General features: G+C 32.0%; 1 protein-coding gene across 1 annotated transcript in view; it reads right to left on the reverse strand.

The window, feature by feature from the left end:
- Positions 1 to 10111: 10111 nt before the first annotated feature.
- MYO5C (myosin VC) overlaps positions 10112 to 25807 on the reverse strand; it is a 128200-nt gene continuing 112504 nt past the window's right edge. Inside the window, exons 36-41 of the mRNA XM_074294529.1 lie at positions 23980 to 24069; positions 22777 to 22927; positions 21666 to 21948; positions 19254 to 19428; positions 18840 to 18920; positions 10112 to 10811 (exon numbers count right to left, since the gene is read on the reverse strand). Coding sequence (XP_074150630.1) covers positions 10659 to 10811; positions 18840 to 18920; positions 19254 to 19428; positions 21666 to 21948; positions 22777 to 22927; positions 23980 to 24069 — 933 coding nt within the window. The 3' untranslated portion in view covers positions 10112 to 10658. The remainder of the gene's footprint in view (positions 10812 to 18839; positions 18921 to 19253; positions 19429 to 21665; positions 21949 to 22776; positions 22928 to 23979; positions 24070 to 25807) is intronic.

Below are 25807 nucleotides of genomic sequence, written 5' to 3' on the forward strand. Positions count from 1 at the left end.
AGATACCACCTAAAAGGCTATGGACCTGGGGTACAGAATGAGGCATAGTCAATATGGGAATTTGCTTTGACTATGAACATTTTTTCAAAGATTTTCTTTTTCATTTTTATGGAAGGGAACTTAGGTGAGATATAGAGAAAACAGATTTTAATTCATTATATTTTTATTTTCATTCATTATTTTTTTTTAAATGAGAGAATCAGATGAACTCCTCTAAGTCCAACTGAGATTCTATTAATTAAACTAAATATACTAAAATAAGTCCACAAATTTAATTTTAAAAAGTCCTATTTTTACTTATGACCAAAAATTTACCATTATTTTACGATAAAGGATTTTTTGATGAGAAGGAAATTCACAAATGTAAAATATTGGATTTCAGTTCTTTAGCCTTCTATCAATATTTTTAATTAGTATGATGAAAGACCTGAGTTTGGCTACTTCAAAGTCATATGAAAGTTTTGTCTACTCTAATCCTCAATTTCCTCATCTGTAAAATAGGTGTAAGAATGTAATGTCTGCCTCATAGGGTTGTTATAAGGAAAGTACTTTGTAAACTGGAGACACAAGAAAAATGTTAGCTATTATCATTGATTAGAAAAAGATTCTTCAATGAAAATATTGGTCAGGGTTAATATTTTGAGGATAATAATAACATGATATATAATATAATAACATGATCATAACATGATTTGTTTGATATCTCAATTACCGATAATGTTTTTAAAAACAGATATTTTGGTTTTAGTTATTATAGGGTACAGAGATAGTTAACAAATCCAGAAAAAAGGAAAAGTGAGGGGAGAAATCACCTAAAAAATTTTAGAGAACATATAACAAAGGCATATTTTTAAAAATCTACATTTTCTACCTTATTTTACTGAGTATCATTAGATAAATATTTGAACAATAAAAGCAAAAAATACAATAAGTTCTTTCTCCCTCTTCCAAAGAGACTGCTAAATCTCCTAATTTGATATGAAAAGATGCCTACCTTTCTACTGCAACAAGAAGGTCAATGGAAAATAAAATAAAATCCCATAAAGGGGAATGTAGAAAAGGGACTTGAACACTTCTAATCTACTTAATGAAGGCATTATAGCTCAGCCATTAGCTCACTTCCTTCCCATCTGTCACTGTAATAAGTACTTGGGTGCTTTTAGCCTCATAGAAGTTTCAGGTATTCCCATAGTGTTTGTGACAGATTAGTACTAGCTGTGTTTATACATTGTGTGATTGGTTACTACTCAGTTGTTGGAATTAATTGAACTAATTGTTCCCAGTCTCTGGACCTGTGTTAAACATCATAGATCTGTGACTAGAGAGTTTTTACAATCTTAGTTTTACTCCTTTGTAAAAGAAAGGGATTGGACCAGATGAGCTTTAAAGTCCCTTTTAGCTTAGACATTTTGTGATTTTTATGACTCTTGTCAGCTAGTCTCCTTTAGGTAATATTCTTTGTCCTGCATATATGTTTCTCTAATCTTGGTGGGGGTGGAGAACAAATAAATATGTCACTCAATTCTTCCATTAGCTAAATTTCCCTCCTCTCTTTTCCTTTTATTACCAACTTCTTAAATCTAGGTATTTACTTGTTCTTTTTAATGATTGCCTCAATTAAAAAGCACTAATGGCAAGAAAACCACTATAACTAAACAATACTTTATCCCTAAATACTAACAATCTGTATCACACGCAATTTTCCAGCCATTACTCTAAAGAGAAGAGTTTGGAATATATATTCCAGGAGGCATAAGATAAAGGCTCACAATTAAGAATGACCTATCCAGCAAAACTAAGTATAATCCTAGAAGAGGAAAAAATAATCTTTGATGAAATAAAAGGCTTCTAAGCATTCATGATGAAAAAGTCAAAGTAGAAGCTTTTGAAATACAAACACAAGAATCAAAGAAAAACAAAATAATAAACATGAATAATAATAAGGGACCAATATTAAATTAGGTTTTGGGATTTCTATACTAAAAAGTACAAATTCCTATAGATGTTGGCATGGCTTGTTGAAATTTTGTTGATACCTTGATTGTTGTTTTATGAGATGTTACCTAAAAGTCCCAGTCTAAGGATTTCTATGTGTTTTCAAGATCCAATTGCTCTTAGAAACAGTATTTAGTTAAGCATTTTAAGTCATCAAAAATCAATTGATTACTGAAAGGCCTTTAATCATTTTTCCTGCTTTTTTCTAATAATGGGTCAAATATATTTTTTAAAAATTTAGTAGTGTTTTATTTTCCTAATACATGTAAAGATAGTTTTCAATATTTGTCTTTTTTTTACTTTTTAAAAATTATAACTTTTTATTGACAATACATATGCATGGATAATTTTTACAACACTCACTTCTATTCCAAATTTCCCCTTCCCTCCCTCCATCTCCTCCCCTATATGGCAGGCAGTCTTATACATGTTCAACATGTTAAAGTATATCTTAGATACTATATATGTGTGCAGATCCATACAGTTCTCTTGTTGCCCAAGAAAAATAGGATTCAGAAGGTAAAATTAACCTGGGAAGAAAAACAAAAATGCAAGTAGTCCACACTCATTTCCCAGTGTTACTTCTCTGGATGTAGCTGATTCTGTCCACCATTGATCAATTGGAACTGAATTAGATCTTCTCTTTGTCAAAGACATCCACTTCCTTCAGAATACATCCTCATACAGTATTGTTGTTGAAGTGTATAATGATCTCCTGGTTCTGGCCATTTCACTCAGCATCAGCTGCTGTAAGTCTCTCCAAGACTCTCTGTATTCATCCTGCTGGTCATTTCTTACAGAACAATAATATTCCATAACATTCATATACCACAATTTACCCAACTATTCTCCAATTAATGGGCATCCATTCATTTTCCAGTTTCTAGCCACTACAAAAAGGGCTGCCACAAACATTTTGGCACATGCAGGTTCCTTTCCCTTCTTTAGTATCTCTTTGCGATATAAGCCCAATAGTAGCACTGCTGAATCAAAGAGTATGCACAATTTGATAACTTTTTGAGCATAATTCCAAATCGCTCTCCAGAATGGCTGTATCTGTTCACAATTCCACCAACAATGTATCAGTGTCTCAGTTTTCCTGAATCCCCGCCAACATTCGTCACTATCTTTTCCTGTCATCTTAGTCAATCTGAGAGGTATGTAGTGGTATCTCAGAGTTGTCTTAATTTGCATTTCTCTGATCAATAGTGATTTGGAACACCCTTTTATATGAGTAAAAATAGTTTGTTTCATCATCTGCAAATTGTTCATATCCTTTGACCATTTTATCAATTGAAGAATGGCTTGATTTCTTATAAACTAGAGTCAATTCTCTATATATTTTGGAAATGAGGCCTTTATCAGAACCTTTAATTGTAAAAATGTTTTCCCAGTTTATTGCTTCTCTTCTAATCTTGTTTGCATTACTTTTGTTTGTACAAAAGCAGGTTGATTTCAGATGAAAAGAGAAAAAACCTTGAGAAACAAAGTGAAAATACTATGCTTTGATCCTCATTCAGTCTTGATAATTTTTTCTTCTGATGTTGATGGCATTTTTTTCATCCCAAGTCTATTGGGATTGCTTTGAACCACTGCATTGTTGAGAAGAACTAAATCCTCATAATTGATTATCATATATTCTTGTTGTTATAGTGTACAATGTTCTCTGGGTTATGTTCTCTTCACTCAACATCAGTTCATGTTAGTCTTTCCAAGATTTTCTGAAATTAACCTGCTCATCATTTTTTATAGGACAATAATATTTCATTACATTCATATATTGCCACATTTTTGCACATGTGGGTCCTTTCCATGCTTTTATGATCTCTTTGGGGTATAGATCCAGTAGCGAGACTGCTGAATTAAAGGGTATCTACAATTTTATAACCCTTTGGGCATAGTTACAAATTGCTCTCCAGAATGGTTTGATCATTTCATAACTTCATCAATAATGCATTAGTGTCCCAGATTTTCTACATTCCCTCTAACATTTATCATTATTTTTTCCCTAGCCAATCTGAAAGGTGTGAAGTGATACCTCAGAGCTGTCTTAATTTGCATTTTCTAATCAATGATGATTTAGAGCATTTTTTATATAACTAGAAATGTTTTTAATTTCTTCATCTGAAAATTGGTTGTTTTTATCCTTTGACCATTTACCAATTGGGGAATGACTTGTATTCTTATAAAATTGAATTGGTTCTCTATATATTTTAGAAATGAAGGCTTTATCAGAAACACTAGCTATAAAAATTCATCCCCCCAAGATTTCTGCTTCTAATGGGTCTAATTTTGATAAAAACTGAAATTTACTTCAATGAGACTGCAAAGCTGATGATATCTATCCTATGAATATGATGATAGCTATCCTATGATGATAGCTATCCTATGAATATTGTTTTGTTGTATTCTGGAAATTTTGAAACCAAGGCATTACCATCCAGTTTGAAGAAATAAGATTAATCAGAAACACTGTAAAGTGGTATAAAATCACATTGCAAAATATTTTTAAAATTGCAAAAGGATAGGATTTACATATTGTTTCTTAGATTTTTATATAACAGGTGACTAATTGCCCTATACTGCATGGCATTGGGTTTGTAAGATTACCTCATGAAGATAATCTCAAATTATTACATATAAACTATTCTCTACCTACTAACCTAATCTATTCTTTATTAACCTAAATAAATGTCAATTGATAAATATTAATTGAATCCTTGAGTAAATGAAATAAAAATTCTTAGTGAAGGACCATCACCATATGACTGTGAGCTATATGTAGACTAAAATCCTATCACCTTATGCAAATGGGATGATTATGCAAATTGGTCAATTTAAGGTTACTTAAAATCCATTCTTGACATTACTATCTCCATACTTTGTTATTCTCTTAGTCTGTAATATTCTTGTTTCTTGGGTCACTCCTGTCCCATTCTTAAATTATTAACATCTTGCTAATATAAAGTCCAGAAACACTCCTCCCACCCTCTACCCCATCTTCACCATGAAGTCTTCCTGATTATCTAATTTTAAGTAATTTCATGCTCTGATAGATTCCTTTAAGCCTTTTTCTTACTCTCCTTTATATGGTAGTTTTATGTAACTGATTCTCAAAGTTTATATACTCTTAAAAATTGTTGAAGACACCCAAAAATATTTTATTTATATTAGTTATATCTATGAATATTTTATTAAAATTAAAACATAAATTTAAAATAATTAATTCATTTAAATAAATCATTACATATTAACATAAACAACAAAATTTTATAACATATTTGTCAAAAATTAGCAAGAAGAGTAGCATTGTTTTAGATATACATATTTTCTTAATTTTTTTTTTTTTACAATATCTTTAGTGTTTAGCTTAATAGAAGTCAGATTCTCATATATGCTTCTATCTTCTATTTGTTGTGTTAGGTTATTTTGGTTGAAATATAAGAGAAAATCCAATCTCCTCCCCAACATGATTTGATAAAGAGAGAAGTTTTAAATAGGAAAATAATATTTTAATATAATTTTGAAAATCATTTTGATCTTTTCACCACTTGGTGATCCTCAGGAATTTGAGGACCACACATTGAGAACTGCTGTCATATATAGCATACAATATATGATACCTTGTATCATAGTTGTGTTATTTTGTTTCTTTAACTCTCTTGGGGGATAGACTGAATCTTATCTTTTTTGAGTGGAGAGCCCTTACCTTGCTTATGTATTCATATATATATGTTTAAAAGAACAAATTATTGAGTAAAATCATTCAGTCAATTTGTTTTAAAATTTATTTCCACAGTAGAGCAGGTTTTTGTGTGTAGGTACACTGGAAAGAACACTGCTCTTGAAGCTAGAAAAGGGTGGATTTGACTACCAGTCATGACCATAGCTATTACTTGTGACCATGGGCAAGACTTAATTTCTTTGACACTCAGTGTCTTTATTTTTGAAATGGAAATGATAATATTTACATTATCTACTTCATAAGGTTGTTGAAAAGAAAATGCTTGTGAATTTTCAATAATTACATAAAAATGAATTATCTAGTTCATTTTTAGATTTCCCTTTGTATTTTCATTCCCATGGATTGATGTCTCCCATTTTGTCGACTCAGTGTTTTCCTTTGGTTTTCTCACTGATTAGTTCTGTGTGAGATTCTAATTTCTTCCCTTCCTTATAAAAGAAAAGGAGAAGGTGGTTTTTGGGAGAAGGTAACTATATTGTGATAATGACATTTCTTTAGTTATGGAGACGGTTTTCAGTTCCCCTGCTTCCTCCCCTCAAATCTAACTTGGCAAAAACCCAGGAGCAGCAGCAGGTCGTTGCCCACTTAGTTCTTAAGATCTCTGTCCTTAGTCAGAGAAGTATATGACATGGGCGATAATGCTAAATAGTAACAGGGACTAATATTTATTTAATACCATATTTTACAAAACATATCCCTCACAACAACTTGTGAGGCAAGTAGCTTGAGGATGTGTGCACAGACTTGACCTTTGATCCAGGAAGATCTGAGTTCAAATTTGACATCTGATACGACCATGGAAAATCATTTAATATCTCTATAGCCCAAGTAATTCTCTAAATCCATAAACTGCAGAGATGATGGTGACCTGGTAGAGGGAATGAAATCACTTAGACTATTTTATGGCAGAAAAAGCTGAAGCCAAACAGATTGTGATCTGCCCAAAGTAACCCAGAAAATGTTGAGATAGTACTTGAATCCAGGTTTCCTGATTCCAAATTGAATGCTTAATCCAGCATAAAGCACTACTTCAATTAAATTAAGAGAGTAAGAAAGTGAATTTTTTATTGTTATCAGTGTAGATGGTCACTCCTGTGGTGTCTTTTGTGTAGGGAATTCCCTCCCATGATATAGATTGAGACTTCTTCTATTATTTAGAATCTTAAATTGTTTGGGTCATTGAAAAGTCAAATGATTTGCCGAGGGTCACATAGCCAGTAGAGGATGGAAGCAGGGCATGAATCTTGCTCTTTCTGACTCTAAGGCTAGCCTCTATCCAATATGACATCTTACTTCTCACAAAGTACATATAGACTTTTTGTTGTCCAGACATTTTCAGGAGTGTTTGATTCTTTGTGATCCCATTTGGGGTTTTCTTGGCAAAAGAGGCTATATTGGTTTGCCATTTCCTTTTCTAGTTCATCTTACAGATAAAGAAACTGAGACAAACCAGCGTTAAGGGACTTGCCCAGGGTCATACAGGTAGTAAGTGTCTGAAAACCAGTGCTCTCTGAGAAGGTACACACATACATACATAGACATCTATAATCTACACATATGTACACATACACATTCATATATATCAAAGTAAGCATACTATGCTTATGTTATTTGAAGGTAGATAACATTTTCCTTGCTACATCCGTCTTTTAAAAAATTTTTAAATCCACCAGATCATTTCCTATAACACAGCAATATTCCAATCTTATTTTAAATAGTCTAAAGCAATATTGATTAATATCACTGACATATAGTATAGTTCTTTATATTTTGTTTTATTGTTTTTTGGTCTCTTAAAACTTTGCTGGCTTCTCCTTGTCCAATTCCAGTTTTTAAGGACTAATTTTCTTTCTTAAGATTCTGTTTCTCTAGGGACAATTAGATGGTGCAGTGGATAGAGCATTGGCTCTGAAGTCAGGAGGACCTGAGTTCAAATTTAGCCTCAAACATTTAATTCTTACAAGCCATGTGACCCCGAGAAGTCATTTAGCCCTAATTGTCTTGCCAAAAAAAATTCATAATGGATCAATTAAAAAATAAAAACAAAACCAAAAATGTTAAAAGTTTTTAAAAAAAGATTCTGGATCTCCTTTTCTTGTTGGCTGACTTTATTTTCATAAACTTTTTGTTTTTCTTTGGATTGTGCTTTTAAAAAATGTCTTTAATTTCTCTTATTTGATTTTTAAAGGGTTTCTTTTTTGAGTTCTTCTACAAATACTTGATGTTACTCTTTGGGATAGGAAGAGCTTTTTTTACTTCAGTATTCTCCTCTGAAGACAAACCCCGGTCTTTTGTATTCCCATAGTAACTTTCTAGGGCTGGTTTCTTTCTCTGCTGGTTTTTTTTTTTTTTTTTTTTTTTTTTTTTTTAATGGGAACTTGTCCATGTCTGGTGTGTGGGGGATGGTGCCTCAGGCTTCAGATTCTCCTTCAGTTCTCTCTCTTGGCCCAGAACTGAAACCAAGAATTCTGTTCTCCTATAAGTGCTGCAGCCAGCAGTGTCCCTATCCCACTGCTTTTGCACTCACCAGGTATGTGCTCTTTCCTTCTCATCCATGGTCAAGTCTCAGCAGTGTAGCTGGGCCTGGCATCCCTTCTCAGCAGAGGCTCTCTCAGTCTTCCCTTATTCAGGTGCTCTACCCTCCACATGAGCAGGAAGGTGAAAATTCATGGGTCTGGGGCTCCCAGTCCACTTAGCAACCAGGCTTGCCTCTAGCTGTTTCAGGGGAACTAGTCTAGAATTGTTTACACTTCACCCAGGCCATATATATATATATATATTTATTTATATATTTATATATTTATAAATATATATTTATATATATATATATATATATATAAATATATATATTTATATATTTTATATATAAATTTATATATATATATTTATATATATTATATATATATATATATAAATATATATATATATATATAAATATATATATATATATATATATATAAATATATATATATTTATATATTTATAAATATATATATATATATATATATTTATTTATATATATATATATTCAATGTCTGGTTGGAAATAAGCCACTGCTTTTGGGAGGTATTTTTAAGCCATTTCCCAGACATTTCCTACCATGCTACCTGCACTGTTGGCTATCATTCCCTGTTTCCTTCCAAAGGAACCCTGCCCTTTAGGAATCTGAGTTGATAGAGAATTTGCTTCATTTTGTCCAGAACCAACTGCACATTCCCAGATATCTTTATTCATAAGCATACTGTTCACAAGTACCCCCTCCTCTTTCTCGCTCCATTTAACATGTTATTATGAGAATGTTAGTGCTTTGAGGGAAAGAACTGTCTTACTTAGATTTTTATTTCTAATATGAGCATTGTGCCTGGCATATAGTAAGTGTTTAATAAATGTTCAGTCCAGATTTCTATCAGTGAAAAAAAAGTTTGTGGGGTTGGGTTCATTTAGTGATTCACAAGTTTGTAATAGTTCCATTTTCCTGCCTTTGAAGCTTCTGATTGATGCTAAACATGATCTTGTATATGTGGGGTAGGTTGGCCAAATCAAGCTTTATTTAGTCACAACAAATTAATTGCTGTTATTCCCCCTTTGTGTATGATCCATGTATTGCATAAGCTTGTATCTTCAAATAGAGAAATACCTGAAGTTTAAACACTTAGCAAGTAAACCTCCTTTTAAATAGAGATGGACTAGCAAAATTTATTATTGATTAAAATCTAATTTTCATTCTTTCATATACAATATTTAAATTAGCTGAAATAAATTCATCATTTATAAAATAACAGATTATCCCTTTTTAATGAAACTATACTATAGTATAGTCACATTCAGTCTAGATTCCCAACAATAATATAGGGAAATGTAAAATATACATTTAGGACATAAAATCATGACTGTAATATATGAATCTATAAAAATATGTGGGTTCTCAGAGTGACAAAGTCAGAGGCACCAGCTGATAGACAGTGATTAATTCCTTATGATGTTTTGCTTACTACGGGGAAAGAAGGTTGGAAGGGAGAGGGAGAAGCCCCAGTTTCTGCCTGGGGAAATTGGGGAAATGTGTATGGAGAGATGAATGGGGAAGATTGCTTTTTAGCTGTTTTCTTCATAAGGTCCTTCATTAAAATAAATACAAGGTATTTAGCTAACAAAAATTTTTATGTTGCCTTGTTCAAAACCTTGGGTTTACTTAAAGGGAATGTATTGTTTAATGGAAAAAGTGATGAAAACATAAATTAAAATCGATCTAATTTAAAGAAATATTCTCTTAAATGAGACAATTGTAATCTTAATGATACAATCAGAAATTATGTAATAGTAATCACTATATCTGATTTGCAATCGAATGGAAGACTCAAAACACTTGAAGTAGTTATAGTAATGGTAGATTCACTATATTTTAGTACTATAGTAAAAATATGTATAAGAATTGGGGAACAAAAATCACACTGAGGAAGTCGAATATTTTCAAAGGCCATCAACTTGAGGTCTTAGTGCTTCTCTCTGCTGTGGAAACAACTTTTAGAACTTTGACTTTCAATTCAGCAATCTGAGAAAGCTTGGTAGATAGACCCACATATCTCTAGAGCTTCTTCGCCTTATAAAGTTGTATCTGTCTTAATTGTGATCCAGAAGAAAAAAAAAAGAAGCAAATGCCCTGGGAATTTCAGTATAGATAGGCAAGGATTCCAGATGCATCAACCACAGTTGAGACATCTGGGAGAAATGTAGTACAGAGTCAACAATTCAATCAGAGAAGGTTTTGGTAACAAGAAATATGATGAAATGGTACCAATTTGGAGAAAAGAGCCTATTTATTTTTCAAATCACATACTATATATCAATTGATAAAGTGGTCCCCAAATATTTAAATGTCATTTAACTTTTGAGGAAAAATTGATTCTATTTCTTTCTCCTTTCATAACCTGGTAAGAAACCCCAGTTTTAAACTGTTGGGGATCTCTATCATTTCCAGAGCATGTGGCGAAGGGATAAAGGGAAATGTGACTTGAAAGAGATATTTGGTGTCCAGCATCAGCTGACCTGTATCCTCTCGGCTATTTAGTAGAGCCTGAAATGAGAGTCAAAGGAAGAAGGTAATATCAATAAACATTTTCATTCTTTTTTGCTGGAGATTTAAAATTTCCAAAGGGAACACATAAATGTATTTATTTCTAGTACTTCCTGATCTGCTTTCACTTTGATCACTGAATACTCTGTTTCAATCTAGGCTTTCATGCCTCAGAGGATTGATTAATTTTATTGGTTTCTGACTTCTTACTCTTAATGACAGCTTATATTTTCTTTCAAGAAAATTTTGGATTCATTAGTTACTGCTAGAAAAAATTTAAAAGATAGTATAATAGTTTGCCAAACACTTTCTTCATAACAAATTTCTTACACATAACAAATTTCTTACACATGGTGTAATAATTATCATCCCCATTTTACAGACTAAGCAAGTGACAAAGTTAAATGATTTGTTCATGATTACATAGCTACTGAAATATAGACCTAAGCCCTTCTTTTGATTCTGAGTCTTTCTACAAACCAATACTGCCCATATTTTTGTATGGATAGAGATTTCCTTATTAATGGCTTCTTTCAGGTGAAAGTCCTGTAATAGAATCTAAGTCAAAGAATATGGATGTTCTAGTCCCTTTATTTGCATAATTACAAATATAATAAATAGAATTCATCATAATGTAACTCTTAAGTCCAAATATGAAAAGACCTCAAATATTTTAAATTTTGCTGAGCTAATCATGTAGCTATACATTTTCCCCAAATAATTGAAGAAAGTAGACAAAATCTTTCCCAATCAAGAAATATCACACTCACATAAAAGAAAGTTCAACATTAAGCTCAGTAGTCACTAAATATGATGAAGACTCAAAAGGTAAACTGGTAAACTTTAAAAAAAAACACATTCAAATGCTTTGGATGAACACATGAGGAGAGCTATGGATAGGTGTTTTCTTTCCTTTTTCCCTCCCCATCCTTGGACTGAAAAATAACCCTCAAAGGTTCTTTCTGTCTTCCCCTGACTCAGGTTGGTAACTTGCTAGCAGCCTTAGTTCCAAAGTATTTCTTTTTTTTTTTTTTTTTTTCTTTTCTTTTTTTTTTTTTTTGAGGCTGGGGTTAAGTGACTTACCCAGGGTCACACAGCTAGGAAGTGTTAAGTGTCTGAGACCAGATTTGAACTCAGGTCCTCCTGAATTCAAGGCTGGTGCTCTATCCACTGCACCACCTAGCTGCCCCCAAAGTATTTCTTACTACCTGTGACTTTGGACAAATAACTTCAACTTTCTGGGTCTCAGTATCATCATCTGTAAAATGAATTGATTTGACTAAATCCATTGACTCTAAGGCTCTTTCTAATGCTAATAGTCTAGAATCTATGATCTTCCCTATGCCTCTCTTTTAATTACACATAATATCAACAATAATAATATCTAAGCAAGGGCTATTCTGGTGACTAGAATTATGTAGCAGAAGCTTACTATTTTTCTTATCAACTTACAGACAAAAAATTCTCATGCAAAAAAATATAAACCTCAAAATTTCCAAAAGAATTCAATTATAAACTGTACTGTATCATTATTGAAGACTAAATTATGGCCCACAACTCCTAGAAACAATATTGATCTATAAAAATTTAATAATACTTTAAATACATATAATCAAATTAAATATTCAAACTCCAAGCTACACTGGAATGAAAAACGTTTAAAATATAGACCTATCAGAAGAGATAAAAATTGTGTAGGCACAGGAATATATCTTCCCTGTTCTGTTTGCTAGTGAAATTGTATTAAGGACACTTTTAGTGATCCTATGAGATTATATTATTTTATACTTTAAAAGAATATCAGTTTATGCTTTTTCATATTGCCCATTTTCCTGGTATCTTTTCTTCCCTCTTTCTCATTTAACAAAGGAAAATTAGGAAAAATCAGCACAACTAATAGATGCATAGAAATAAATTTTTTAAAAATCTGTACAAAACATCCCACCTCTGAGGAAATGTTAATTGGAACAACCTTTAGTCTCTCGAGTCACACTTATTATTTATAATTTTGCATTCATTTTTGATTTGTGTGTGTGTGTGTAGATTTGGTTCTTTCCATTTATGTTTACGTAGTCATTATGTATGTTGCTTTCTTGTCTCTGCTTACTTCACTCTGCCTCAGTTCATGTAGATCCATGCTTTTCTGTATTCACCATATTCATCATTTCTTACAATATTTGGAATAATATTTGATAGCTATTCCCCAATTGATGGGAATCTTGGTTCTAATTCTTTCCTATTACAAAAAAATACTGCTATGAATATTTTTCTATGTGTAGAGATTTCCTTATTAATGGCTTCTTTTGGGTGGAAGTCCTATAATAGAATTTCTGAGTCAAAGAATATGGATATTCTAGTCCCTTTATTTGCATAATTACAAATTATTTTCTAAAATAGTTTGACCATTTTATAGTTTCATCAGTAAATTTATCTTCCACTCTACCGTCCCCTAAGATTTTGTCATATTTGTCAATTTTCAAGATATGAGGTGAAACCTCAGACTTGTTTCGATTTGCATTTTTCTTATTATTAGTGATTTGGGAAACTCTTCTGTGGTTGTAAATATTGTATAGCTCTTTGGAGAAATATGTGAACTGTGAGCACATCTATTGGGAATGGTTATTGATTACATGTATGTTTGTTAATTGTTTCTATATTGCGGATACCATTAATGCAATAATATTTCCCCATTCTGCCACTTCCTTTCTTACCTTATGTATGGCAGTCTTAATACTGTAGAAACTTTTAAGTTTAATATAATCAAAATTGTCTATTTTATCTTTTGTAATTTCTTCTATCCCTTATTTGGTTAAGAATATATACATAGCTTACTTATGACTATGGGAAGTACATGAACTGCTTCTCTTCTAATTTTTTAGTATGATCTCAATATTAAGATCACATATCTCTTTAGAGTATATTGTAGAACTTGGTGTGAAGTTAGTTTAAACCAGACTATTTTGCCCAGCAGTTTTTAGGCAAATGGGGACTTCTTTTCTAAGCAATTTATATTTCCCACTTTATTGCAGTTATTTAGTTCCATTGTTTCTGATTTTCTCTTGCCTAGTTTCTTCCGCTCATCTACTTCTCTATTTTTAAACCAAAACTAAATGTTTTTGAAGATTGCTGGTTTGTGATGTAATTGAGTTCTAGAAAGTATCCCTTTGATCATTTGGTGTAGCAAATAGTAGTATTGCCATTTTTATAATATTGGCACGGCCCAGACAATGAGCACTGAAATATTTAAGTTGTTCTTTATTTCCTTAAGCAATACTTTACAATTGAATCTATAAAAGTCTTTTATGAACCTTGGTAGATTTATTCCTGGATAATTTATGCATTTTGTAGTTTTTTTTATTATTTTTCTATGTAGTTGATTTTTGAGAATTTATTTTGCAGTCTGCAATTGTCTTGATTAGTATGTTTACTGGAACTCCAGTATACCATCGTATCATCAGCAAATAAAGATAGGCTTATTCTTTCTTTACCTTTATTTATGCCTTTGATTTCTTTCTCTTGTCTTACTAATGTCATTAAATTTTTCTAGAAATATATAAAGGTGGTAGAAGTGGGCATCCTTGCTTTATTTTCTCATACTTATTTAAAAAGGTTCTAGTGTAGAACTTTTGCATTTATTACTTACTTTTAATTTTAAATAGGTGTTTTCTATGTAAAAATTTTTTTCTATGCCTACATTTTGGGTTTTTTCTTGTTTTTCCTTTATTTTTAATAGTATATTTTTCCAAATACATGAAAAGTTAGTTTTCAATAGTCACCTTTGCAAAACCTTGAGTTCCATTTTTTGTTCTCTTTCTCTCAAAGAGAGCAAGCAATCCAATATAGTTTAAAACATATGCAGTTCTTCTAAACGCATTCCATATTCATCTTGATGCTACAACTATACTTTGTAGGAGTTTTTGGCACAAATGACTGTTGCATTTCACCAAAGACTTCTGCACTTATTGAGATAATTATGTGATTTCAGATGTTTTGGTTTTTAATATGAATGTTTTTTTGCTCTTCTCAGCAATTTTGTTCAGTTTTATATTTTCTCTTTCTTAAACTTATCTGAAACAGAGAGGGAACAGTTTAAAATCTGTTGCTATTGTGTTATTAGTCTGTGTATTTTTGTAATCCAATTAATGTTTTTCTTTATGAATTTGGATATTAATGTATTTGGGCATGTAAGTTTAATATTGATATTATTGTGTTGCCTATGGTTCTTTCCAGTATAATATAATTTCTTTTAAAAATTTAATTCTTTTTTTTTTTTTACATTTTTTATTTTTCCATTTTAAGTTCAGAACTGTTTCCCCTCTCCTCACTCTGTACTAAAGAAGGCCACCATTTGACACAAATTTATAAACATATGTTAAATCATATTACATGTATTCTTATTTTTCAATTTTTTTCTTTGGAAGCAGATATCATCTTCCTACATAGGTCCTTTATAGTTTATTTGGGTATTTATAATATTCAAAAATAACTTGGTTATTCCTCAATTATTCAATTATTGCTGATGTTCCTTCAGTTCTGTTCACTTTTCATCATTTCATGTAAATCTTTCCATTTTTTTCTAAAATAACTTCAGATCATCATTTCTTACAGCATATTAGTATTCCCATCACTATCACATACCACAACTTGTATAGCCATTCTCCAACTGATGGGCATCCACTCAATTTCCAGTTCTTTGCTATCACAAAGAGAGCTATTATAGATCTAGAACATATAGGTTCTCCTTTTTTCTCTTGGGAAACCATGTTAAGGACCATGCCTAAGTGAAGTGGCAGGTTAATTCTCTGAGGGCCTCCAGATCTAATAGTAGTATGGCTATGTCAAATGATATGTACATAGTTTTTTATAATTTGGGGGGCATATTTCTATATTTTTCTCCAAAATGGTTGTATCAATTCAGTTTTATCAATAGTTTATTAATGTCCCAATTTTTCTACATTCCTTCCAATATTTATTTTCCTCTTCTTTCATTTTAACCAATCTGAGAGGTATGGGATGGTATCTCAAAGTTGTTTTTATCTGCATTTCTATAATCAATAATGATTTAGAGAATTTTTTCATATGAAGATTTTATTTCTTCATTGAAAAACTCCAGTTTATATTCTTTGACCATTTATCAATTGACGAATGATTTATATTCTTATGTATTTGACAAAGTCCCCTATATATTTGAGAAATAACAACTTTGTATGAGGAAACTGTATATAAATTCCTTCAGTTTTCTCTTTTCCGTCTAATCTTGGATATATTGGTTTCAGTTGGACAAAAGCCTTTTAATGTAATCAAAATTACCCATTTTATGTCTTACAATGCTTTCTTTATAAGTTATTCTTCTCTCCCTAAGTCTGATAGGTAATGTTTCATTTTCTTCTAGTATCTCCCTTTATAACAAAGTCATGTATCCATTTTTACTTTATCTTGATAAATGATGAAAAGTATTGATGTATAATCAAATTCTAGCAGACTGCTTTATAATTTTCCCAACAATTTTTTTTATCAAATAATGAATTCTTACTTCAAAAGCTTAAAAGTTTACATTCATTAAACACATTATTATTATAATCATTTATTACCATGTATTATGTGTCTACTCTGTTCTACCAATCAACCTTTCTATTTCTTAGTCAGAACCAGATAGTTTTGATAATTACTTCTCTCTTTATATTTTTCATTGATATTCTTAATTTTTGTTCTTCCAGATGAATTTTATTATTTTTGGTGCCCTTCTTATAGGGTTTTGTTGGTAAAATATAGATATGCTAGTGATTCATGTAGGAGCATAATATCATTTCTTTGTCTTTTTAATATTTTGGCTATTTTTACCTTGTCTCAAAAGCTGCACGATTGCAACTCTTGCTTTTCTGACTTCACTTACTGAATACTATATTTTGCAACAGATTGTGGGATATTGGTTTCTTATTCAATCTGTGAGTGTTTTCATTTTATTGATTGTTTAATCTATTCATTTGTAAAGTTATAATAGTGATATTTAGGTGTTCCTCTAAGGTATGATTTCCTTTCTTCCACTGTAAATATAGGAGTGTATTTCTTGATTTGTTGCAATTTATTTTTCTTTAAAAAATGTAGCTCTATTCTTTGTAGCTCTTTTCCCTTGAACTTTATGTCAACGGGTGCCCTTTTCCCCCCCACTTGCCTTGTTTGGGAATCTTCCTTATTAATTTTTTTCTTTCTGGCTTTTATCTGTATTTAATTCTTCCCCCCTTTTTTCCCAGCTAAATGGTCAAATAGAATCTTCCTTCCTCTACTCCCTTTTAATTTGTTTTGTTTATTACTTTAAAATTTTTATTTTCCACACTTTTTCTTAAAAATATTTCCTTTTCCTCATTTTCTTTATTTGTTTCATTTTTATTCTTTTCTATTATACTTATCTTGTACTTATTTATTCTCTGTATTTGTTATCAAATTAAATTTTAGAGGCCCATTCCTATTTTGGATTCTATCTTCTTAACAGTTTTTGTTATTACTTTATAGAAACTGCCTATTTGGTACCATTTTTTTTCTTGCAGTACCTCATTCCCACCAAAAGTACTGATTTCTGTAGGTGTTAGAGAAGATATTACAGTAGGGTAGGATTATTCTTAAGTGTCTTGTGCTGTTCATTATTAACCCTTGCCTTTACAAGAGTTATTTCTCCTTCTCCTGAGGCAGGATGTATGGTCCTCGTAAGAACCAAATCTTTGCAAGTCATTCTCATTCTATCTTTAATTCCTCCTCTTTCTTTATAGACTATCTCACTTTTCCCATAGCATTATACATAAGTGGCAACCCTTTCTATCACTTGAAATAAGACTTTTTTCTCCTGTTTCAATCTTTCCTTTCCACCCCCTTTTAAATGCACCCTCCTATAATTTTGCCCCCTCCAAAAAAATTGATTCTCCTGTACACAGGATGCTTGATGTTTCAGGTTTATTTCTATATTATGACTTTTTGACATCTGCTTTTACCCTTGTTTTATCAAGGACATTTAAAAAGAAGTCTCTTATTGGTTTTTCTGTTATGTTGCTTTCCCTAGTTGCTGTATGTATTTGTACTTTTTGTATTTCCCTTGTCTGATATGTTTGAGAAACAAATCATCTTTTCAATTATGATTTTTGTTCTAAGGACATTTTGAATGCCTATTTATTATTGAACATTCATCTTTTTTTTTTCTTCACTTATGGGTAGGTTCACATTTTCAGGATAGGTCAACTATAGCCTGCATCTTAAATTTCATTGCCCATCAGAATACATATTTCCATTCCCTCCTGCATTTTCTGGTGGGTGCAGAATGTTCTCATGTCATTGAATTTTCTTTCCTTTATATTTGCAGATCTTTCTTCTGGTCCCATGGACTATTTGTTGTTTACCAATGGAATTGTTAAAATTAAACATTAAGTGTTTTGGAGTTTTCAGCCTCAGGTTAGTTGGTTTGCTTTTTCGAGAAACAATGTGAGTTCTTTTGATTGGCATTTTGTTTTCTGTGTTCAAATTGCTAGGCAGTTTTCTAGTATTATGGTGTTAAGGTTTTTTTTTTATTACATTCTACTACTTTTATTTAACTGTAGAAAGTTTAGTTATTTTATTCATCTGTATCATAGTTTATAGAATTAAATAGAAATGATCCTGTTTTGACATCCTACTATTTTTTTTTATATCTGAGCCCATCAGAAAAGATGATCACAATAATAATAGCTCATATTTTTACAGTGCTTTATATGTATTAATCTCATTTATCTTCATATCAACCCTGTGAGATCAATGATACTGTCATCCCCATTTCACAGATTAAGAAATTGGGACTTAAGAGATTATTTGTCCAGGATTACATAATTACTAAACAAGTAAACCCAAATAACCTAAGTATTCCTGATTTCAAGACCAAGATTCTCTCCCCTATGCTATACTAGGAAACATAGCTTAAGCATAGATTTTTAAAATATTGTTTAAATTAGTTTTTTAATGGATAATTTTAAGAAGTAATACTTTTTAAAAGCTATATATGAAGTTTACCTGTACTTTGCGGACAAAGGATGGAGTCACTCTTTTCTCGAAGTCATCTATAGGTGTGTATGAATTAAGGATCTTTATGATCTGAAAACATTATATAAAATATTAATAAATCATGAAAAAGTACAACCTTGTCAAATAATTGTTCAAGTGGCTTGTAATTCATATTAGTTTATTTTTTTACAATCCAGTTTAATAAAATGTTACTGTCAGATCCCTACTTCATCTCACCTTCCAAGGATGAAGAAAACAAACTTGTGGAAGAAACAAATAGAAATTCAGCCATAGAGATATGAAATATTTTCTTTCAAAGAAGCATCAGTAGGAAGGAAGAATCTGGATAGGTTGCTGGCACTGGTAATAATACAGGAACACAATAGTTAACAGAGTCTAGGGAAAAGGAACAACATTAGTTACCTGCACAGCAGAGAGTGAAGTGCAGCGATCATATATTTCTTTAGCATCCGTATCTGTGATCTTTTTGACCTGGAGCAACCAGGCAGCCTGGGAAAGGGGCTCCAGAGTTTCTTTGGCTGTGCTGTTCTGCAAATTCTTATCTTTAAGCCATTCTTCCAAGTAGCTGATGTTGCACCTAGACCAAAAGTGCAAGTGAGCATAAGTTTAGCATGTTCTATTTTTAAAAACAATCCTTTTGAAGAGTCAGCCATATCTATCAGCATGTCTTAGGTTCAAATCAGGGATTACTGGGGACATATCATAGTTCATATGAGATCCTTATGACCACAGCAGGGCAGGGGACAAGATAGTTGTTGCCAATTGTTGGTAAGTTAGAGAAGAGGGAAAAAAGACAATTAAATTACACATAAAAATTAAAGTGAGATAGAGAAAATGCATGAAATATTGACTATGAGTGGATAAAAAGTTGAACTGATATTGAGTTCTTTCACTCAGAAATTTGCTAGTTAAGTGTGTGATCAAGATTAAATTATTTAACCTTTTAGAGCCTCTATCTTCTCATCTATAAAATAAGAATATGAAAGCACTACTGGTATCATTCTTCTCACAGGGTTGTGAGCAAAGAACTTTGCCAATCTTAAAATATTGCATAATACAGACTCCATGCCTCCCTCTCCCTTCTCTGACCTAAGGGTCTTAATCCACTCATTTTAAAAAACTCTGCTCTGGAGTTAAATTGTTGTGATTGGTGAATTAGTGCAAACTCCTTTTATCCGCCAAATTTCTCTCATGTCTGTCTACCCTTAGCAGCTTGCATATCCACCTTTGTTTTTGCACTTTCCATTTCTAAAACCTGAACACCTTATCTCACAGAATCTTGTTTTGAACTCAAAGGAGCCTTAGAGATAATTTATATTAGCTATCTTAATTAGTAATATTATTAATATTTACTAATAATTATATTAACCATTTAAGACAATCACCAAGCATTTATTAAATGCCTACTATATATTAGGCCCTGTGTATTAAAATACAAAGAGCAATATCATCTCTATCCAAAGGGAGTTTACACAAATTCTTCTTGTAACTTGGGATAAATTATCTACCTTCTTAGTGCCTAATTGTTCCTATCTACAAAGTAGAGAGAATGGGGCCAAACCTATGTATCTTATGGGAGTCATAATAAGAGAGATTGGAAGCATCTTTTTTTTTTTTTTTGAAGCATCTTTAAAAAACATTTAGCTCCTTAGAGGAGAAGACTGCCTAAATTTTTCTTCTTTGGTTTCTCCTTTTGTTTGGATGGGGTTTTGCAACTGGTGTTAGAAATAAATTTCTGGGATCAGAAGTTCTTTGAGTCTTATAGCCTAAAAGCAAGTTCAGTATGACCTAAAGTGAGTCTATTCCTGAGAGTACATTAACACCATGACCTATTCTGATCTTTGGATTCACTTAAATAAAGGTTGGATCATATTATCTGCTTGATAGTTTTGGGGGAGAGTAAATGACAATAGTCTGTCACATGTGAAAAGTGGGTGCTCTGCCTAGTGATAGAACAGATGTCATTTATAGAAATTTTTCCAATGTTGGCTTTTATTGTAATGATTCTAAATAGATAGCTTCTGTCCACCTATAGCCCCTTGTATCTAATAATAACAATAGGAAATCTGTCTTCAAAACCATGGCTTTTCATTATCTGTAGGATGATCCATTTCCTGAGTATGATACTGAAAGCCTTCTTTAATCTGGCCCCAATCTATCTTTCTGCTATTTCTCCCAATTCAAAACCTTCCTCTGATCCCGGTAGCAAACTCCTTGACCTTTCTTTGTAGCCCATTATCCCACTTGGAATATCCTTCCTGATCTTCTTTCCACTAGACTAAATTCCGTCTGTCCTTAAAGGCTCTATTGAAGTCCTACCCATTTCTGACCATCCCGGTTTACAATGATCTTTTTCTCCTAAACTCTTCTAAGAACTTATTGTTACTTGCTAGCTTTTCACACTCCATTTCTTCATCAAGATGGTACATTTCTCAAAGGCAAGGAGTTATGTCACACTTCTTTATATGTCCACAATTCACAGTATAAGTGTAGAATATTGATAATAGGATAATAAAACCCCCAGGAAGCAAAAATGAAAAAAATTAGAATTTTGGAAACTCAGATCTACAGGCCTTGTTAAGACAATGTCCCTGGCAGCTGTTCAGTGTCAACATGAAAAAGTCAATGTCTTCTAAGGTTCTAAAACCATCTTTCACAGAGCAAGCAGGATGGAACTCATGTTCAATATAACGGGTGAAAAAGGGTCACATATGATGTGTACTCTGCTCTAAAAAGGTCTCCCTATCCAGCCCGACCAGGAACCATTTCTCTCTCCAGCCAGCCATGGCTTGCTAAGAGGCTTACTAGGTTTACCTTATCTGCATTCCTTTCCTACAAGAGCACATGTCCTTGCGAAGAAAGAGACTATTCAAGGTGACAGCTCCTATCAGAAAGAAAAGCTGCTTTACAGTCTGCTTTAGAATCTCGTGGTCCAGCCCATTCTGACACATGGTAGTATAAAAATAGCTGAGCTGCTGCAGGATAGAGGTCATGGTATAAGCATCTGTGTCATCAATGCTGGAGGACCGCTTTCGGAATCCTGTTGGTTTCAAGCCAGAAATTCCTTGAAGGCTTTCATATTCCAACATTCCTGGTACTGAAGAAAGACATGAAAAGATACAAGAAAAACATTTCTCATACTAGAAGATTATTATTATTGTTATTACTATTATTTTACTTCTGTCAGTTGAGTATTCTCTATGCATTTCATTTTTAGGAGACCGAACATTGTTTTGAAAATAATTGCAATAGTAACTTTTTATTTGCATTCAGTACAACAGAAGTTTCTTGAGGGTAAGAGCTTTTTCATTTTGTCTGTGGTACATAATATCCACATCCATAAATAGGTGTTGGATTTAATTGAATCGTATAGCATTAGTTTACAGAGAAAAGGAACTGGATAATTCATAGGTTTTACAGGTGGAATGAACTACTTTTGGGAGGAGGGATTCTCTGTAGCTGTCTTCTAATAAAAGCTGAATGACCCCTTTTTTAAATATTTTAGGAATATTCTAAAGAACATTCTTAGTCATGAATGGATTAGACTAAATAGCCTCATATAAGATCCTTCCTGAGAAGGAAAGAGGAAAATCTTTTCATCAAATAGTCCACTCCTGGCTTGAAACTTTTAAAATCAAAGCAAATAGGATGCAAATATTGTAGATTAAAGAAGTACATCAGTATTTTAAAAATACGGAAAAAAAAACATGCAAAAAAGCAAGTTCCTTTCTTAAAAGATATAAATCATCAATAGTAATAACAAATTATTTATAGATTGAGGTCATTATAAAGAATAAAAAAGAACATGCATAGATTGAAATAAACCACTTATGCCATTAAATTATGCCATTTAATTATATTATTCAGCTATGCCCAAATATCTCTATGTTGTCACATTTTGGTTGATTATCCAGTCCTTTCTTACCTATCATTGGTTGAAGATTATTTTCCATTACAAAAATAAATTGATGATATATCCGTATGGCCACATCACTAAGAATCTGTCTATACTCTGAAAGGTCAAAATTCACCAAACAATTCTTATTTTGTTGTGGAGTGTTATACTTCATAAATTCCTGAAAGTCAATTATGGATATATTAACATTAGAAGGCTGTTATAATAGACATTATCAAGTATATGCAATTAATGGATGTACCTATTCACTAAACTTGATCATGAGCTTCTATCATTATCCTTCTTTATATCTTTAGATACATACATTATTTCCTTTTTACCCTACCTCTTCATTTAGAAAAAAAAACAAAATAAAACCCCAAATATCTGTTTATAAAAACATATATATATATATATGCACATTCACTTATTTATAAGAAAAATAGCAAAGCAAATGAGCAGATTGAGTAAACAGTCAATCATTCAAGGCCTGGTGAGCCAGATTTTATTTCTTTTTTAAGAACCAATATATAATGTCCCTTCATAATTCTCTTGTACTTTCTGGTGAGTTGAAATTCTCCCAGTTTGGAGGATGACACATGAGATATTCTAGGACTGCCACACAGATTAAAAAAAATAACCTCCCTTTACTCTCCTCCTGGATTCTCTGAGACAGTGGCTTCATTTTGTCAATTGACTGACTTTAAAAAAAATTTCTTTCCTGAGGAAAGAAAGCATCTCTCACAAATGGTAAATAACAGATCATAAATGATACAGACAGCAGAGACCATAAGTATTATTAGAGATATCAAAGTTAGCATTAGTATCCTAAAAGGAATATGCATTTAACTTAGTAATCAATATATAAGCCAAAATATATTGCTTATATGAGTCTTGGGTCATGCCATGAAGACTAAGTAAATGGGAGTACTATGCCAATGGCTATCATTAATTAGCTTTGTAAGCCTGAATAAATCTCTTAGCTTCTTTAAACCCTAATTGCTTCATCTTTAAAATTGGAAAAGAGTAACTTACACTATATACCTCATAGTATATTTGTAATGATTAGTTGAGGTAAAGTATATGATAATAGTATTTAAAAAGCATAATGTATGAGGAGATGATATTGTTATAATCATTACATCAGCAAAACTTAACAGTATCAGTGCATTCATTTGATCAGTTCCTGGTGGAATACTAGATATTTAACACAAAATATGAAATAATCCCTACCTCTTCTCCACTGTACTGTTTCAGGCAGTTAAGGAAATGGCATGTATTGGAGAGCCAAAAGGAGAGCATCTCAAAATCTTCATAATGTTCCTAGAGAAAGATGGAGACCCCCAAAGTTAATTACATCTAGCTCTAGGGCTTCCAAGACACATTAACATCCATCATCTTTCCTGTATGGGCACCTAGTTATTCTGTGACTTGAAAACCAATGCTCTAATGAATCATTTGATTAAAATTAATTTTCAATCATTCATTAAACAAATATTTTCTTAGTCTACTCAACATCCATTTAGTACATGTTATGTGTAAAGAAGTGTTATGGGTATTGAAGGAGATACAAAAGAAGGTAAGACATAGTTTTTCCCCTTATAGGAATTTGCATGCTAGTTCAGGAGACAAGATGAAATATTTAAGTAATAGTGAAATACATAAATAACAAAGTGAGAGTACAGTTTTACATATTCAGTGAATGGGGAAATTGTTTAGAGACAGCCTTATCAAAGCGGTAGAATCAGTTAACCAACAAGCATTTATTAAATGCCTATCCAATATTATTATTCCTGTAATCAGTAAGTCAAATATTAAGTGCCTAAGGTGCCAGACAGTATAGTAAATCCTGGGTATATGAAGAGAGGTAAAAATACAGTTTTTGTTCTTAAGGTTAATATTCAAATAATTAGGTCCACTCACGATATATGAAGTATATATGGAATGTATTCTCAGAGGAAAGACTGGATCATAGAGTTATAAAGATTAAAGTTATTTTTATCTTAACCACACAAATTTTAAAATTTTGAACCCTTTCTTATCTTAGTCTTTTTTTCTTATACCTATTATCCAAGTCATTCACCAAATTCTGGGTCTCCTCATTTCATTCCCATGGCTATTATCATAGTTTAGGTCTGATCACCATAGTTTGTATTACTACAATAATGTACTAACTGGTCTTCATATTTCTAGTTTCTGTTCCTTCTAATGGACTCTTTGTATAACTTACTAAAACATAACTTCCATTGTGTAACTCTGGCTCTTTAGAAAATACCCAATGATTACCCATTGTCTGCTAAATAAAACCTAAGCTTCTCTGGTGTTGGAGGTTTCTACAACTGAGGAACAACACTGCAATGTGGACAAAGGGCTATGCTTTTATCAGAAAAACCTGGATATAAATTCTGTTTCAGATACTAACTTTGCAAACATGGGAACATCATAACATTACTGTAAGAATTAAAGGAATCACATACATAAAACACATTTAAGTGCCATATAAATGTGAATTTATTATCCTCTTCTGCTACTCTCAAGCAAAACTTTCCTCTAGATGGACTTATTTATTTGCTTTCTCACAAATACACAATGCCACTATTTGGCTTCAAACCTTTTGCTGATTGCATTATTTGCAATGGCTTCCTCAAACTAATAATGGGTCAGGGCTGGTGGGGCTCCTCTTATGGCATCATCATCATCATCCAAAAGGACAACCTCTCTTCCTACAGTGAATAGTGATTTCAAACTCAAATAGAAACAGGGTTCACTGTCCTTATGTAAGGATCACATATTGACTTAATTTTAAAATGTAATATAATCTAATTGTTATTGTATGATGATGATAAATATTTCCCAATTACATTTTAATCTGGAGGATGTTTAACAACTCTGGTCTATACTGTCCCCATACCCTTTCTCTAGGTATACTTTATCCACAATTAAACTGTTTTTGCTCCAATTGCCCCAAGCTCCCACCATGGAACATTAACATGCTACTTCCTAAACCGTGGAATAACACTATTTAAAGAAAATTAACCTAGCAGGCATCAATCTATCTAGA

This window comes from Sminthopsis crassicaudata, chromosome 2, assembly GCF_048593235.1.
Source record: "Sminthopsis crassicaudata isolate SCR6 chromosome 2, ASM4859323v1, whole genome shotgun sequence".
NCBI classification, from domain to species: domain Eukaryota; kingdom Metazoa; phylum Chordata; class Mammalia; order Dasyuromorphia; family Dasyuridae; genus Sminthopsis; species Sminthopsis crassicaudata.